This window comes from Mastigoproctus giganteus, chromosome 6, assembly GCF_048544385.1.
Source record: "Mastigoproctus giganteus isolate SK-2022 chromosome 6, ASM4854438v1, whole genome shotgun sequence".
Lineage (NCBI taxonomy): Eukaryota > Metazoa > Arthropoda > Arachnida > Uropygi > Thelyphonidae > Mastigoproctus > Mastigoproctus giganteus.
Genome location: NC_143580.1, coordinates 64779189 through 64798587, shown reverse-complemented (window position 1 = coordinate 64798587; position 19399 = coordinate 64779189). Strand labels below are relative to the sequence as shown.

The window sequence follows — 19399 nt, the reverse complement described above, 5'->3', positions numbered from 1 at the left end:
GCATTATGTGGCATCTGTGAATTGGGCGGATTGTAGAGGGATGGCGAATATATTTGAATTATGGAATACTTTTAAAGCAAAAATCACAGAAGCCATGAAGCCATACACACCTTTAAGAAAATATTGTAGGAGGAGGATGCCGAAATGGATGACTGTGGAGTTGGCTGGTCAAATATAGCAGAAAAAGGTCGCATGGGACAGTTGCAGAGCAATGAAAAGTACAGAAACCTAAAAGTACAAGTTGATAAATAAATCTTTATTTGTCCTACCAGAAGAAATAGTGAGTATTAGTGAGTAACAAATTTCCTTCAAGGCAGTAAATGCCAGGGGATAAACTATTATAGGGGATCTCTAAGAGTACCACAAATAAGGTCAGGGAGTCCAAGGGTGCGAATGAGAAAGCATTGGCTAACAGATCGAAAGAATGGGGGACAAGGAATTTTTCATTTGTGTGAATACAACAAAGAAGAAAACCAATCAGATCGGACCCTTGTGTACTGGGTGTGGGAAAGTCTTAGATAACCCAGCTGATGTTGTGGTTGAATTGAATAGGTACTTTGCATCCATCTTTACTGATGATAAACCCTTCATGCTGAGAAGAGGCTGTGCGAGTGAGGCTAAGCCATGTGGAATTAGTGATGTTTTATTATTATTATCTGTTTATTTCCATAAGGAAACCACCCCGGGACGGCAAAGTGCTAGGAGGGTGCTATGTAATTGCCGATGTTTGCTTGTTAGAAATACTTTTTGAGTAGAAAGGGAAGTAAGGCTGCCGCAGTTCATGGCATGTACCATGCAGATTTAAGGGAGTGCATTGAACCATTGAGGTTAATTATGATGGAATCTTTGGACTCAGGGGAGATTCCTTTGGATTCGAGAAGTGCCAATGTATCGCCAATACAAAAAAAAAAAAAAAAAAAAAAAAAAGTGGTTATATGACTGAAGTTGGTAACTACAGACCGGTAAGTATGATTTCAGTGGTAGGAAAAATTTTAGGAGCAGTGATTTTAAGAGTGCAATCCGTGGACATTTAGATAAACATGGAATTCTCAAGGACACACAGCATAGCTTTGTTAGGTGTAAATCATACTTAGTAAACTATTTTGACAGAGTTACTCATGAGCAGAATTTAGGGAACAATTTCGACATAGTTTATTTGGATTTTAGCAAAGCATTTGACTCTGTTCCTCATGAGAGGTTACTGTATAAGCTTGAACAGGCTGGGATTACTGATAAGATTCTAAGATAAGTGGCTGCAGGGTAGAAGGTTGTGATTAATGGCTATTCTTCAGATTGGTGCAACGTCAGGGATGGGGGTCCCTCAAGGATTGGTTCTTGGCCCACTGTTGTTTCGTATTTTCATAAATGACATCGATGAAGGGATAGAAGACGTGATGTAAAACTTGGCAGACGACATTAAGATTGGCAAAATCGTTAATGATCAGTTCCAAGGAGCGCTCCTTCAGAATGACTTGAACAGACTTCAAAGATGGTCAGAGAATTGGCAGCTATGTTTTTAATGCTGCTAAATGCGAGGTCTTACACTTGGGGAATAGTAAACCCCTAAATAAATTATACACTTGGTGGAGTTGAATTAAAAAACAGTGGAAGAGGAAAGGTATCTGGAACTTTACAATACGGGCAGACAAAGTTTTCTGAACAGTGTAAACAAGCAGCCGGGAAAGCCCATGGTGTCCTATCGATGATTTACTGAACGTTAACATCTAGAGATATGGAGGTCATAATTTCACTGTATAAAGCAATTGTAAGGCCACATTTGGAATACTATGTTCAAGTATGGAGACATCTGAAAAAGACATTGAACCTCTTGAAATGGTCCAAAGGCGGGAAAATGGAATGACCACCGTATGAGGAAAGACTCCAATTAAGTGGGCTACAGAGCTTGGAAACCGGGCACCTCAGAGGTGACTTGGTTTATAAGGCTCTGAGAAATTAGTAAAATGAATGAAGGTGGAATTCCCACTGTTATAAAGAATTCTAGAACTAGGCGGTCATAAATTCAAATTACAGGGCTTGAAGTTTAGATTAGATTGTTGGAAGTTTTCTTTTAGCAAGCGAGTCGTTGATTGCTGGAACACGTTGCCCTCGCAGGTAGTCGGGCTGACAGCTTGAAGAAATTCAAAGGTCAGCTGGATAGTTACCTGTGTGTGTGGTGGGGGGGGGAAAGCATATAATTTGCACTTTATTTACTTGTGTTTTTTTATTTGATATCGCTCTCTATGGATAATACTATTAATTTCTTATTATGTCTTTTGAACTGTGTATCTTCTGTTTATGCAGCATCCAGAGAAAATCAAACCTTGATCCGTACACCAAAATGCCCTCCGAATTGCGCGGAACATTTCGTACATCACATATTCAAAGCTTCAGTACGGAAGCTTGTGAACCTTCGTTACGTCTATGACCAAAAGGTCTGCAACTAAAATCAGTAACCTCTAAAATCTTCCCATATGGCAATACATCTTTTCACCGAAGTGAAATAACCTCTATCACAATAAACCAACTGGAATTAGGGTGCAAGAGTTTGAGAATAACTGGTTAATATTCTCCAAGGCTAGTAAGATGACTTAATTCCGCAGGAAAAGTACTGCATTCCAAAAGGGCACTTTTAGGAGATGATACGGTTTGGCAAAACTAACAACTGCACCACGCCCTCGGTCTTAGAACCACCCGTGTACACTTGGGTGTAATCTCCGTGTTGAAATGAACGAACTACGTGTAATTGCCTTAAGACGGACTTGAGAGAAAATTCTTTCTCCGTGGGCTGAAAATGGTTATCAATGAGTTATCAATATCTGGAGCATTTGTCTTGGGGTTTCTGCTGATATCCTGCAATGTGTTGTTCATGTTTCATTAATTATTATTATTATTATTATTGTTATCTTTATTTTCTCCTAAGAGACACCCACTTACGTTCATTAACCAGGGGGGGGGGTGCACATTTCCAGCGCGGTGTGCGCTCTTCAGTGTAATTCTCTTAATCGTCCTCTGCTGCATAAAATTCGAAGACAGTTCGGATTTCTCCCCTAATGTGACAAGCTTATAATTACATATATATATATATATATATATATATATATATATATACATACAGGGTGTTTCAAAAGTGATGGTCAATAATTTAAAGGTGAACTGTACAGACTACAATACGCAAAAAAAAAAGCCTAGTGAACGTGGGTCCTTAAGTGAATCGTTTTCGAGATATTGCACATTTCTAGTTGAGATCCACCACTGACAAGGTGAACTGTACAGAGTTGGGATCCACCGCTGACTTGTTTATTTAGGCTAGGTTATGCTCATTCTCTCCGTTTCCCTTCTCTCAATGCTCTGAGACATAGCATGCATGAAGAGTGGTTAGCAGCAATGAAGAGTAGTTAAATCCTATGGATTTTTGTATCTGGGGTCATATAAAAAGCTTGGTGTACACTTCTAACATTAACACAGTTGAGGAATTGCAGCGTCGGGTTGGAGCCTTTCAGCAAATCTGGAATGACCCAGGAATGCCTGAAAGGATTTGTAACTCAATGCAGAGAAGACTACAAAGCTGCGTACGGATGCAAGGACAGCATTTTGAACACCTTTTGTAACATCTGAAAAATCCTGTGATGTTGAAACCAAAAATTAAAAAAGTATTATATTATGTTTAATAAAACCACCCTTAGCAAAGGATTTTACTAAACTAGTGCTCCCATAGACAGTGGCGGATCTTAACAGAAAATGTGCATCATCTCGAAAAAGGTTCATTTGCGGCCCGATGTTCACTGGGACTTTTTTGCTTATTTTAGTTTGTACTTTTCACCTTTAAATTATTGACCATCGTTTTTGAAACACCCTGTATATGAACGTTGGAATCCCATGAAAGGAGTAGTCCGACTTTGCTGCCAAAAGTGCCTTCAACCCGATCTTGTCTTCCTTTGAATCAAGGTACATTATGTCGACGATAAACCCATTATACTCGTAAAACAGACCTGTTGGGGGAAAAAATAAATAAAAAATGGTTATTTGTTTGGTAAGAGCAAACGAATCTCAGTTTTGATATCAAAATCGAGCTAAATCAGAGTATGCACTAGTTATACTCGTCTAACTGAGTTACTTTGCTCACAAAAGATTACCCTTCACATTGCAAGAAGTGTCAATTCCTATTAATAGTAAACATATCTTAAAATGTCTATGTATCTAAGAGATCTTCTTATCGTGGTTCTAACGTAGTGTTCTAGTAGAGAGAGAGAGAGGATATTGATGATCTTTTCATTTTTCTACAACTGATAGGGAGATACCATCTTATCTGAATCCTCGTGTGAAACAAAACAAAAATAAATCCTTATTGTGATACCAGTACACGTTGTATGCAGTGCCCATTACAGCCGGAGGCTAGGGATTAACACCAAATGCGTGCCATCTAACACTATAATAGGGGATTATAGCTTTAGTTGCTGAAGCTCCAACAAAACAAACGACTACCTCTGACTACAGTGATGCCCTCTATAATATTTGCATACCCAACAATTTGAATAAAAGGTTCCTTTTGTTAGTATCTACTTTTGATAATACTGTATATAGACATAATCGCCATGGTAACTCAATACCATGACAACAACAGGATATTTGATTAACATAAAAATTACTCTGAAAGTTGACAGTATCACGTGGCTGATTTCTCGTGACTGCCAACTACTATCCCTTTCGTTGCCATGGCAGCAAAAACTGCGACTGTCAATGGCTACGCTTTTCGCAGGAAGTAGTCTGTATACGAATTACAAACAGTGGGAGTTGAGGTTGGAATCTGTAGATGATTTAAGGAACACCTTGGGTTTAATTTTCAAGCAAAATGTAATTAATCGGTGTGAGAAGGGAGGGTTTTTCATCCCGGTAGATGATGAACGCGTGAATTGAGTTGATTGCCGAGTTGATTTCAGAAGAGTACGCAAGAATCGTCGTGGGGATTTGCTATTTTAATAAGTTTGGTGATGAACTTCATAAAATTTGCAAGGTCAAAAACATCTTACAAGAAAAGAACTCCATCACCACTTGTGGACTGCAGATGAATCGAATGGCCATGCGACAGGGAAACGTTCACCTTCTTTGCACGATTATAGAAATTTGGAAAAGTGCCAGGAATGTCGGCACACACACTCAGGCGGGGAACAGAAGTGTTACGGATTGCAGCACGGTAAAAGAAGATTGGAAAATGGAAACACGAGTATCCGGGACTTCTTTCAGGCTGATGCACAAACAAATTCGTTTTAAGTTCCGCTTCGCTGTGAAAATTAAAAATAAATAAATAAACAGAGGAAAGAAACGAGGGACCAGAGAATCGATTGAAGCATGACCAAGTAATTAAATGTTAGAAATATCAAACGAAAATGAAAGAAATATTCCGCAGCATGGAACGAAATGGCATTTGTACAACAGATTATTGATGTTATCAACGTTCTGTCCTGACTACTTACTTCAGTAATGCCTTGTACTAGAGACAGAAAATGCATTTTCCATTTCTCATGGGCCTTGCTTTGTCAAACCAAGCGCGTTCTTTATGTTATCAGATCATTCTATCCTTCATCTTAATGTTTCTCTCTCTCTTCCGTGTTGACTTTCTCTGCTGCAGCTATCTTGATGAGCTCCCTGACTATCCCCAGGGATCACATCCCCGTATGCTTTCCTCCCTATTTTTTTCTTGGCGATATTTTGCAGAAGCTGATGTTATTTCTGCTTTAGCTGGCATCCTTTCTTTCCGATGTTCGCTGTTCGTTCAATATTCGCGATTAGTTGTGTAGGATCGTGCTTCTCTATTAATTTCTTATACTCATAAGCTCTGTTTGCCGAGGTTAAATAGAGTTACCATGGCAACAGACTTTTCAGAGAACGTATCCCACTCTTTATTTGTATTATCTCTGCAGACACTTTGTATAACATAGGAACAATTATAACTCAATTCGGTGAGTGGATGCTTTCTGTTATTTCCCTATACGAGAGCTCATTGCCATTTTGGCAAACCAAACTGGAATCATCGTGATCGTCTTACTTATTATTACGAATTAGTTCTTTAAATCTTGAATCTCTTCGGGTAATTACTGCGAAAGTACTTGATTAACATTACACATGCTGAGAAAAAAATCAGTCGAAATGCATTCTTAAGCGTGATGTATTTTGAATAGTTTATACCCAGTTAGTTGTCTAACTGGTCTTTAACCCGATATTATTCGTGTCTGCCATTGTGATTCAAAATGGACGATAATGTAATGCGGTTCCATTCAATACCAGTTTTTATTCAGAGAAGTTCCATTGCTTTCGCATTATTTATTTTGGCCAACGCAATGATAGTACGTTGGATGTCTGCTGTTGGACAGAATATAAATGCCATATCGGGTTGTCGTGTTTTGGCCAGAAAAATCGTTTTTCTCGAAAATTTACTTCATCAAATAAACTAGATATTTTTAAACAACTCGGTTTTTAATCATAAGCAAAAGCAAGCTTACACCCACCCCTTTCAGGTTCATAACAGTGTAAATGAATGATTTGTTTTTATCTCTGCTGTAGAACCTTCAGCACCTCCGACTGATGTTTCTGTTGAAGGAAGAGGAGCAGGAACTTTAAGAGTTAAATGGAAAGTAAGTATTATCATACTTTATGTATATAGTCGCCCTTGAAAATAGTGTCCAGCTGTATTCTGAAGAGTGGCTGTACAAAGATGAATGACATACTGCAAAACGTACAGCTTGATGTTGATTACAAATGATTCATATTTTCAAAAAAAAATTAGCAAAAAGTGGCTAATAAATTCTTGTGACGACTGAATCAACTACTCTTCAAAATGCAGTTAGATTAACTCTGGACAGACGTTCTTTGAATGTTTGCTGCTTGTCATCTGACTTTGTACAAGCACTGACTATGTCGATGCTCGTACGAAGAACATTTCTATGGTTTCTAAGTTTTATTGATTAAATCAAAATAGTGTTTGTGTATTTTATTCAATGCTATCTTATCTACTTCGAATATTAATACTTTTATCAGTAGCACTGATTTTCTTTTTGCGTGCATTTTTTTGTTTCTTAGTTTTAATATAGAGTCGACTTTGTAATTAGCTGGGTCCGTATCATATCAACTTTGCCAAGACCGAAAGAGAGGCCTGAAGGAATTTTAAAGTTTTTGTTTGCAATGCCCAAGAATCTTCATGGAACAATGAGGGTTTTTTTTTTTTTTCCGAATAATATAATTTAATTAATTCTCATTAACGGAATGACTTCCTGGGACCTTTGTTCGGAAGCGAAATATTCATAAAAACAGAGGTGTGGCCAATCAATTAACAGCGTTGGTATTCGAGACCGCCGTTCGTCAACTCATCCAAATTGTAGCAGTCTCGTACAAGTCCGCCAAAATCCATGGCGGCCCGTATTCCATCTCGGTTAATTTTAAAATGTATGGACCTGTACGAAAGGATCGACTTTGAATGGTAACACAATCCACTGTGACACACCTACTACATAATTTAGAGCACCGCCATCGCCTAACTTATACACACACACGCAAAAAGAAAAAAACTGTTTCCCAGCACATGCCGTGGCATGCATCCTCTTAGGCATCTGAGGGAATCGAGCTCCAGATTAGACCATTCTTCCATCAAGATGTTTGTCACCTACTGTACAGGGTCGGTATAAAACTGCCCTTTACAACGTATCTCAAACTTTGTCAGTTCGATTAAGAGCTGAAGAATTAGGTAGCCATGGTAGATGTTGGGAATGTTTCTGAAACCATTCAGATACAGTTTTTCACGGTGGATAATTGCGTTGTAGTCTTGACATAATCCATCGCAACTTGAGATAACACGACCTCTTAACAGTATAAACGGGTTCAGTAAGCACCAACAGAACATATACCATACCGTGATAGCCGCTTGAGTGGTGGATACGAGACAGTCTGGATGTATGGCTTCATGAGGCTCTCGCCCTACCATTGGTGCAAAAAGTGTAAATCCAGCCTCCTAGGACCACATGATCTTCTTACCTTGTTCCACAGTACAGTCTTGGAGGCACCTCCAGTCAAATCTTTCGAATTTTTACATAAAGAAGTGTCTTTCGCATAGGTACACGACTACCAAATCCACAAGTTTCCATCCGAAAGGAAACGACCATACTGTCAATTTATTACCCCCCTTCTCCTTTCCAAATTAACTTCTAATGGCTGGTTCCTGACGTCGTAGTTTCACGGTATTTATCAATAGTACAGAATATTCCTATGAGGCGAAAGAAAAACAAAATACAATAATTTACTTAAAATATATTTCATTTTTGAACCCTCCTAGTAAGCGTATCCTATCCTTAATAAAGCTTTTAGAAACTAAGGAAGAACGAAATAAATTGATTTCAATTATGTGCATGTTGGGAACTGTTTTTGAAGTTGTCACATTTATTTAAAATTTTCTTGTCGCGTTATGTCATCCAAAGTCATGTGACTAATAACCGAAAACAATGTTAAAGCGAATTCTTCGAGTTAATTAAGATAACTGAATGCCAGTTCTGAAGAATGCCATTGGGAAAACGTGCTTTGTTGTAAACTGTAATTTGAAAATACGAATTAAAAACCCGCGTAGTTAAAAGGAATGAGATTAATCCACAGTTACCATCTTTAAAAAGAGCCACGATAATAATATGCTTCCAGTGGTATTGCCCTTTCGCCTTCACTGGTTCTCTGATCGATATTTTGACAATATATGCCTTTGACTATTATTTAAATAGCTTGGTAGAAATGCATATTATTCGTGTGGGATATGAAACTTCCATCCGAAATCAAAGTAAATTAATGCAGATACGAAAATACGGTGCAAAAAATAAATACCAGGATAGTTTATAAGGGAAACTAGCCAAAATAAACTGATTGATACAGTTAAAAATAAATTTTAAACAAGGAGTCAAAATATAGTGCCAAAATGTTCTCAACTCTTCTAAAGTAATGGTAAAATCCATAAACCGTACACCATCTCAAAATATTTCATGTGATCAATGATTGTCAATATGAATTTCTTCAGTGCCGACTCACTGGTGACTTGTGTTATTCACCTTTAGTCAAATTCCATGGAAAAGTTCAATGAAACCAAGACTATTTCTCAAACCTTCTAAGGATTTTGGCCATGTCTGGCATAAAGCTCGTTTAAACAATCTTCTAGTTTATCTTCTGTTGTTTACAATTTGGTAACCATTTCTCCCTCTGAGCGCTCACTGCGGGTGTCTTCTAACTTCTCAACTAATAAGGTTCTGGTCTTTCTCCTACTCTTTTAATAACATTATTCCACTAACTGGAAATCCTGCTCATAGTTTTCCCGATTATCGCATCCTACACTCTACCAACAGCTAAAACTCAAAAATCCGATGTTCACTCAGTTATGAAGATTCCTTTCAGATTTACAATCTCTTGGAATGGCTATTCAGTCTTTGAGCACTCAACTTCAATAGGACCGTGTTTCTCTTTTTTAACTTGCACCTCATTATTTCGTTAACGCCCTCCTAGCTGTTAAGGTGTGAATTCGAATGATTCGGTGAATTCATTCCAATGGCTGCTCAGGGGCGAATTCGAATGGACTCCTAAACTGATAGTAACAATGACTGCGGCTATTTTTGGCGAATCTGCTTAAGTGAAAGGAGTTTTGCCAAAATTATTATACTTTGGAACAAGGGTGTTAGGTGGTTAACCTCTTAAAGATGAATAATAAAATAAACATTCTTATACTTGTGTTTATTTATTAAGAATTTTATTGAGAATACATCAAATCTCTTTTGAACCAGGCCTTTTAGTTGCTAATAGTAAGAAGTGAAGTGTTCTCAAAATTCTTTAAGTAATCACGTGGTGTAAGCTTTTATTTTATTATTAAGATGTTTTTGAAAATTCGAGTGTTCAGAGATATTTCATAATGTGTGTTTGCAAATGTAAAAAGTTAGTACTATGAGTATCTCTTTTAATACAAAACATAAAGTAAAGCAGCAATTTTAATCTTACTACGCAGGTACACTAGTTGTGTGATCAAATTGTGTGGCGCAATGCGCACTTTTATTATAGTGATCAAACTCTTCAGTGTGAAGACCATCGATGTTTATAATGTGCTGGAAACGTAGAACTGCAATATCGCTCGGATAACAAACTACACAAGCAGGCGAGATAAATTAGCCTAGACTTTTTTTTTTTTTTTTCCCCTCTTTTCTGTGTTTTTTTTTTTTTTGCGGGGGGGGGTTAAAATATATAGGTGACTTGAATGTTAATATAAAAAACACTTCCCATTATCACCTACCCATCCCCTCTTACAGTTGTCTAGTTCTCCTTTCAAAATACCCCCTTCTACAACACCAGATGGTAGTTCGTCCCAACAACCAACTACCCGCTCGCTGAAAGCAAATTTCGACACATCTATCCTGCAACTATCTTTCCTTAATTTGAAGTTATGTTCCCTTTTGTGCGTAGTCTGAGCAAGAGGAGAGATTTCATAGGTATTGAGTTTACTAAATCCATTCAAAGTCTTAAACACTTCAAGTGTTTAGTCTCCAGACCCTGCAATTTGCAGAACTGAAACCTTTCCAGGTAAGGGCACCTTCTGTTCCCCCTCACTAATCTTGTTGCCCTTCTCTGCGCCTTTCTAATGGATCCATATTCTTCCACAAATGAGGCATCTGGACCTGTATGCAGTACTCAAGATTTGGCCTAATTAATACTTTATACAGTGGGATATATCATTGACAAAACCTCATGGGCTATCCTAGCAGTTTGTCTGTACTGCCCAGAGACCTTCATATCTGACTGCACAATTCCCCCCAGAATATTTTTCATTTTCCACTACTCTGAGTGTGATACCTCCCAGTTGATACTCGTATATTAATGTGTAATTAGTACTACCCATATGAAGTACCTATTTGTCAATATTAAACTTCAACTGCCCATCTGTCTAATTTTTCTAGACCTTCTTGCAGTAGCATACGTTATGTTGACATGGTAAAGTGTAAAGTGTGTTTAGGGTCAAACGGCACCAGGGGTTTCCCCCATCTCCGCGTTGCTTTCATTGTGAGTGAACCAGTTCGCTGGGAAATGTCAGAGATTTAAAAGTGTGTGGATATTGTATATGAGTAATGTCATGTACCGTTGTTAATCTGGTCGTTTAGCCGCTGGACCCCTACTGAGGCCGAACGTTGCCCCACTTTCGCCCCGTGGAGGCAGACCAGGAAACACCAGTAGACTAAGATTTACTCTGGCAGGTCCTGCCGCTTAATTTCCTGAGATTTCGGCGGCTAGGACCTAAAAAAAAAAAAAAAAGAAGAAAAGAAAGTTAAAAAATAAACTAAGATATAAATATATATATATATATATATATATATATTTTATTTTTATTTATTTTTTTTTTTTTGGTAAATTCTATGGGGAATAACGCTAAATTTTTGAAACGCCGAGTGTATGGGCGAAAAACGTAATTTGGAGATGATTAAATCAATTCCGATGTGTAGGACATTCGCTTGCGTATGTGCAGGTAGAGTGGGTGGGGAGACTGAAGTCTGGGGGGAAAAGACAGAAGTATGGAGTCGAGAGAGGAGGCAACTCCAAGTCACAGTGGGGCATGCCCATGCCCCACCAGAAGGGAAAGTGGGAATGGCGAGAAGGGGATGACACAGTAAGACCGTCTCTCCCCCCCCACCGGGGATATGGGTATGAACCTGTATCGTATCTAGGATGCCCTCTTCAAGTCGCCAAATGGCGTTTGGCAGCTGTGCTGCGTTAAGTCTCTTTTCTTCAATATTGAGTCGATTTCAGTCCAGTCGCTCATGGGGTAAGCTCCGTCCTTGTGTTTTTCACTCACTTGTCTCAAGGTTTTTCTCTGTAGTAACTCTGTTGATAGTATTTTATGGTCTTGTACAGTTTAACTTGTGGTGATCTTTCTTCAGACACGATTTATGGTAATTAGCAGTTTTCTCCTCTCGAAGAGGTCCTGCGCATATTGAGAAAGTGCTCTGTATACCTCTTCTGTGTCAATGAAGTGGGATTCCAGTCCTTTCGGAAGGTAGTGTATCTTTGTGATCAGGATGCCTCTGACATCTTCGTATTCTGGGCAGTCGTAGACCAAGTGGTTCCAGTTCTCGATCTCCCCACATGTGCAGTTGGGGTCCTCAACAAGGCAGAACCCAAGCAGCTTCTCCTTAAAGGGACCATGACCAGTAAGGAGCGAAGTCAAATGCTTCCCCGGAAAGTACCAGGCTGGTTGCTTGGGATATATTTTGCTGAGGTTGGGAAGGAATTTTCTTGTGATTTCTCCTTTTGTTGTATCGGTCCATCTTTGTTGCCACTCCCGAAGTAGGTAAGCCTGTAATCGGACTTTTTCTGTTTTTGTACTACTCGCTGGGTCAATTATGAAATCCTGGAAGGTGTCAGCAACCCCCCTGGCATGCAGGAAGAGCAAGCCAGCTTTTACAGTCTCCAAATCGAGGGGGAGCGCTCCAGCAAGCACCTGCAACGCTGGTGTGCTTACTGTTCTGCATGCTCGTGTGGTTGTTAGTAAAATGGTCCTTTGTATCGTATCCAGAGTTCTCCTATTGACTGCAAGCGTCGTTTTGCTGTACCACACTGCAGCAGCATAAGTTATCGCAGGGATGAAGGTTGCCTTATAATACAACATTAGTGCTGTTTTTTTTAATCCCCAGTCTTTTCTCGTAACCCTCGCCACCAGTGCCGAGTAACGTCTTATCTTTGTCCTTATATATTGTAGGTGAGGTTGAAAGGATAAGTTTTTGTCTAGGATAACTCCTAGATATTTCATTTGGTTGGCAAGTTTAATGGTCACACCTTCTATTTTAATTTGGGGTGGACGCCGTATTTGCAGGGTTCCTTTTAGTAGAATAGATGTGGTTTTCGTCGGTGAAATTTTTAACTGGTTTCTTGTAGCCCAATTTTGTATTTTCTGCAGAGCTTGGTTTGCGGTAGTTTCCATTTGGGCTCTTGAGTCAGCCTCAATGGTAAGAATAAGGTCGTCTGCAAAGGCCTGGGCTCCGATCAGCCCCAGGTCCAGGTTCAGGAGCTCGTCGAGAACCATATTCCAAAGGAGTGGCCCCAAGACAGACCCCTGCGGGTAGCCCCTGTATACAGATCTTGTGACTTTTTGGTAGTTGGCATTTATTTCTACTTTCCTGCAAGATAGGTAGTCCTCCATTACCTTGTATAGGTTGTTAGGGACTGCAGCCACCCTTAGTCTGGCTAGGACGCTCGGCCACCATAGTGAGTCGAACGCCCCAGCAAAATCAATTGAAATGACTAGTAGGTATTTTTTTTCTGCATTCCTGTGCCTTCCGAAGCAAGTTTCCAAGTGCATCCACTGTGGAGGAACCCGGCTTAAATCCGAACTGATTCCTAGCCGCCAGGTTTGTCCTGTCATAGTGGTTTTTGATTCGCTTGTGCAGCAGTCTCTCATATAGTTTGCTGACCACTGAGAGCAGTGCAATAGGTCTATATGACTCTGGGCAGTCCGGTTTTTTGTTAGGATTTTTAAGTAACAACTTGGTGTTTGCTGTTTTCCATGCTGTGGGGAATTTGCCTGTTTCCAGGCACCTGTTGTAGAGAGTAAGTAGTAAGTGCGGTGCAAATTCTGCAGTTTTCTTCAAGATCTCTGGTTCGATCATGTCCAGTCCTGGGCATTTGCGATTTCTGATCTTGGTGGCAGCCTCACTGAGCTCTTCCAGGGTGAAGGGGGGTTCAATTGTCGAGGTGTTATAGATTGCGTTGTCCTTGCAAATTTCGTGTTCTTGCATGGTTAATATTGCTGGTTCCTTGAAGATTTTGTCCAGTATGTTGCCCATTGACTGCTCCAAGTGGTCGTTAGGATTCCCTCCGGTGTCCTGGTAGTACTAATGACCTCGCCCCTGGGAAGCTTATTGGTTATCACCTTGTAGACTATGCCCCAGGGGTCGGTGTTTCCAGAAGTAGACACTAGGCGCTCCCAAGAACCCTTCTTACTTTTTTTTATGGTGTCTGTGTAACGGTTCCTAGCTTCTCTGTAATGTTGTCTCAGGACCTCCACCTCATCTTCAGGCCAGGTTCTGCGAGCTCTCTGGAAGTCTTTTCTTGTTTTTTGCATTTGTCGTCGTAGTACTGCAATTTCTGGTGTCCACCAGGGTACTGTGCCAGGTTTTGGTTTTTTTTTTTTTTTTATCACTCGATCACTGATGTTTAGTAATAATTGTGTAGTTTCCCTCTGAAGGTCATCTGCGTCGCTCCGGGGGTTTATGCTTTCCAGATTGTGTCTAATTGCCGTGGTGAGCAACTCTCTATACAGTGTCCAGTCTGCATTTGCGACTGCATATCTCATTTGTGGTTGGTTTGTTTGAGTTATTCTTGTTAGTTGTCTTTCAACTGAAAAGGTTATTGCCCGGTGGTCTGAGGTGGTCCATTCTTCCTCCACCCTCCAATTAGTCACATGTCCGGCCATACTCCTGGTGGCCAGGGAGACATCAATTGTGGCCTCCCAGAGGGTGCTCGAAAATGTTGGCAGATGGTGGGGTCGATTTAGTACAGTTAGATAGGATCCTGCAAGGTAGTCTTCTAAGAGTTGTCCATTTCCTCGCCTGTCTGGGGTGAGGCTGTGCCATGCCGGGGAGCGACAGTTGACATCAGCTCCAATGATGACTCTTTGATTTGGTAGGGTGTCCTGTAGGCATCGGAGGTAGTCGATTGCAAAGCCTATATCTTGTCCCGGTCTGCAGTAGAGTGCCACGACATATAGAGATCCCAATGCTGTGCCAAGTTGTGCACAAGCAGCCCATGGAGTACACAGCTGTGTGATTTTAGTTGCTACCAGAAAGGCAGCCCATGGGGTGTCGTCATCCGTGTGGATCACTTTATAATTGTGTGGGTACCCTGCGACCCGCTTTAGATGTGTATACGGTTCCTGGACTATAACGACATCCAAGTTTTCGTCTTCGGCTTTGGTCCGTAACTGGTCAGCCACTGATCTGGCCCGTTGTGCGTTAATTTGGATTATTTTCAGCATATTTGTGTTATAATTCTTAATTCTCGTTCCCATAATTGATCCTGCTTTGGTATAAGGTCTTGGTTCGGTGGTATGTAGGGCATTTCGGGTCCCTAAGTGAGTGCTTGTGGTCTAATTTCATAGTCTTGCAGTTAACGCAGGTAGGTTCCTTATCTTTGTGGGGGCAGGCGTTAAAATCGTGGCCTTTTTCAGAACAGTGGCCACATGTTGGGGTGGTTTGCGCACATGTGTGTGTCGTGTGGCCAAACTTACAGCAACGGTAGCATTTCGGTATGATTACTCGTTCGTGATAGCGGTAGCTTCCCCATTCAATGAAAACCCTTGTTTGGTCTTTCAGGACCTTCCAGGCCTCCAGAAGGTCCTGAAAGACCAAAGCTCAACTACCCAATTTTTATTTATTCTGTTTCTCGCTTGTATGAAGTATTTGGGTATTACTGTTTCTTGTGGGTCCTTTCCCGGGATTTTGCTCTGTAAGTTCCTGTGGTACAGCTCAGACGCTAGTTGGTTAGGTGTGACCCACGTCATAAATTATTATCGCCGGACCTTTTCTTTTTGGTGGCTCAGCTGTTAGGCCCAGGGCAGCAATCTTGGGGTTTTCAATTATCTCTTGCATCTCTCGCTTTGACTCGGTTTCGATCACGAGTCCTACGCTCCTTAGTTTGCGTATTCCTCTTATTCTTGTTTGCTGGAAGTCGTCCTTCATAGTGCTTATTAGTTTGTTTTTGATTTCGTTACTTGTACCAATTTCCTCGGTGTTTTTGGGTCTTAATATTACAAGGTTAGGCGTTGGGAGTAGCGTTTTTTTCTCTGGTTGTTCCCTATCTGGTATATTTATTACAGTTGGTGGGTTCCTCAGCGCATTTGCGTAGGTAGGGGCGCGCTGTTGCACTTGTGTGTCCCTACATTCCAGGTAGGCCTCTAATTTGGCCGCGTTTTTTTCTGCCTCGCTGTTGACCTTGTGGAGGACTGTTTCTAGTTTAGTCCAGATTCCCACAATCTCGCCTCTGAGGGCTGCAGTGATTCTGTTCGTTGACTCTTTTAGTTTGTTTTCGAGCTCTACCCGAAGGGCCAGTACCTGGTCTAGCACAGAGCCTTCCGGCAGCCTGGGGTCAATGTTTGGGGATTCAGGCTGTTTGCTTGCTTCTTCGTTGTTTTCTGTTCGTACATCCTCTTTATCTTGTTCTTTATGTTCGCCTTGAGATCTTGTCTCCCTTCCCAACTTCGGGGTGGCGTATTTCTTGTACTTCTTTTTGGGCGTTGGCTGTGGCAGTGCAACGTTGCAGTCTCCACTTTGCTCTATTATTTGCAATTCGTCGTTTTGATCTTGTTTGTGATGTCCTCTTGTTAGTTTTTCTTCGTCCATAGTTTGTTCTGTGATTTTCTGATTTGAATTACTCATTTTGTCCCAGTTGGTGTCTGACTTCGGATCCTCGAGGCTGTTGCGGATTAACGAGTTCAGGACCTCTCCGTCCGGAAGAGCCTTTGCGATGATAGCAAATGATGCCGACCGTGGCGAAATTTGTTGCCTGACAACGTTCAGTTCAAGTTTTTAACTTCCCCCGTTACAATTTGGTGGGGGGGGGGAACGCCCGAGAGTGAAACTAGTCTTTGAGAGATCAAACTAATTTCTGTTGGGGTTTTCTATGACGGAGGTTATAATGGTGAATAATGGTGAACAGTTTTTACACTAATGGTGTAGTTACGATGATTTGATCCGTCCATGAGAGTCTATGGCAGATGGGGGGGGGACACTAGAATCATTGTTCCTTGCATTTAAGTCCACAATAAAGTTTCAATTTTGGGGCAGAAGCACTATTCACTGTTACTCTGATTGGAACACCTCCCCAGTCAAGTGCAAATACTCTGTATAGTGCCTTTAGATGGACATTCGCAATTAGTGAAATGCGGCAGTCAAGGTCACAACTGAAGGAATACAGTAGATGTGTTTACTCACTAAGTCCTGCGCCGGAGGGATTCCCCTCCGGCGCAGGACTTAGTGAGTAAACACATCTAATGGAATGTATACCCCCTTGTGTGACAAGAATGCTACACATTCTTGTCACACAAGGGGGTATACATTCCATTGTCACACGAGCCTCCCAAGTCAAGTGCAGGGTATTTGCGTGGCAACCACAGTGTAATTGGTGCCTCTATAGCCCTGCTGTCAGCCGCATGGTGACCAGTACGGTCTGGCAACAAAGGATACAGATAGAAAACGCAAATAACTTGCAAAGTTCCCAGTAAATGAGCAAAGGTTTCTCACCCTGAGATCAACTGTAGTAATTCTTCTAATTAGTACACTTTTCATTAACTAACAGGCACTGTAAACACATATTCAGAGACAAAACCCAGGAGCGCGGAAAACGTGCGTCCACACTGGACGGTGTGACCGAGGCGTCTCCATGTTGACATGGTGACCTAAGTAATAATTAGGTCACTTTAAGTTTAAATTTTTATGTATCACCGGGTTTTGGCGCATTATAGCCTTAGTTGCTAATGCGCCAATAAAACCCAACAACCAACCAACCAGTAGCATACCTTGATTACTCAAATTTAACCACCCTGTCGATCTTCGTATCATCTGCAAACTTAAACATTGGGCCTTGGTATGCCTTCCTAAATATCGTTAACATATATTGAAAACAACAACGACCGCAGCACTGATCCCCGAATGACTCGACTAATAGTATTTGTCCTCTAAGAGCAGCGCTTATTGGTAACTACTCTATCTTCTCCCACTCAACCATCCGTTATCCATAGCAGTAACTTGCTCTTAATCAGTCTTATATGCAACAATGTCAAAAGCATTTCAGAAATCTAAGTATATGATGTCAAAATTATGTTTCAGTGGATCCAGTTCCTTCGTCACTGTATCCACACAGATTAGTCTGAAAAACCCGAACCTTAACAAATCCACGCGGTGACTGCAGTATGAATGCATTCCTATCCAAATTATCCTACGTTATCTTCCTTGGAACAGAAGTAAAGCTTAAAGGTCTGTAATTACTCATTTCATCCTTTGACCCTTCCCTTTGTGAGGTGGGGAGACATTTGCTCATCTCCAAATCACGGGGACCTCCCCTGAATCCTAGGAAACACTAATAATTTGAATAAAGGTTTGCTACCCTATTTAATTTAATTGGATAGTCCCAACATCCTGTGTGCATTTTTTACATTTAGCTTCTAGCCAGAATTTGATATATTTCTAGCATCTCCACACCTAAAAAATTCCTCTTGTGCGAATTATTCAATTTGACAAGACCCTGAACAGGTGCAACAGTTAAACCATTCATATCTAGTGGAATAATGTTACATCCCCTTCCTTTTGGTTTTTACATAAGTAAAAATAGTCTTTGCTGTTACCTTTTTGCATTCTTTGTCAAAGACTCGTAATCTGCCTTTGCTTGCCAAACTTCCTTTGTGACTTGATTGCAGATTAGTTTATATCTGTTGTCTTCTGTTTCCTGACAATTTATATGCATCTCAAGCGTTCTTCTCTCCCACGAGTCTCATTCTCGAGCCTTCAATGGTATTAGGTTTTATAATGTGTTGCTAACTTAATGTCCAGAAAAGTACGCATGCGTTGAAAGTCAATAGAAAAGTAGAAACCAATAAGTCAATAACAACAAATTATTGCCGAACTAGTAAAATAAATACAGTACCATTAAAGATAGAAAAACAATTCAACACGATGGTACAGGTAGAAGTGCAAATGGTCTTTTTTTTTTTCTTTTTTTTTTTTTTTTTTTTTTGGCAATTGTAACAAACGAAAATTTCTTCTGAAACAAAATTATTACGTATCACTTTATGGACTTGCATATAAAAAGCCCTGGGCCACAAACTTGAAAAAAAAAAAAAAAAAAAAAAGTAAATAAGAGATAAGATTTATTTTGATACTCAAAGTGACATCATTTCAAACAGCCCTGTAAGTCATGTTTCGCACATCGAAGTCTTTGAACCCCGAAGAGCACCTTCTAGTTATGACGTTGCCCACGGTTATATATATATATTTTTTATCTGTCAGGAGTTAAATTATTGTTCAACAAATTCAGAAGCTAGTTTAATGCCTCCCATAGTTTTACTGCAACCTCCTGCTTTTTTTTTTTCTTTATTAAAAGGAATGAAACATTCTAAAGAGAAATCAGGTTACTTTTATTTTATTTTCCTAACTGCAGAGGAATTTCTGGATGCTAAACATTCAGAACACATTGCCAAATGTATTCTGTATTTATGGTATATTCCAGGAAACATTTTTTTTTATTTGAATTTCCTGCTAGTGATCACGTACAAGGCTGGACTGTAAGCAGCCAAACCTGCTTACAGTCCAGCCTTCAAGGAAACATTAAATCATGATATGGTCAACTCGTCCTGTTA

At 40.3% G+C, this 19399-nt stretch overlaps 1 protein-coding gene across 4 annotated transcripts in view; it reads left to right on the top strand.

The window, feature by feature from the left end:
- The window catches only part of LOC150084357 (cell adhesion molecule Dscam1-like), a 144231-nt gene that overhangs the window by 100767 nt on the left and 24065 nt on the right, over window positions 1-19399 (top strand). For all 4 annotated transcript variants that reach the window (XM_090375995.1, XM_090375996.1, XM_090375997.1 and 1 more), the window contains exon 9: window positions 6559-6629. In XM_090375995.1, coding sequence (XP_090232121.1) covers window positions 6559-6629 — 71 coding nt within the window. The remainder of the gene's footprint in view (window positions 1-6558; window positions 6630-19399) is intronic.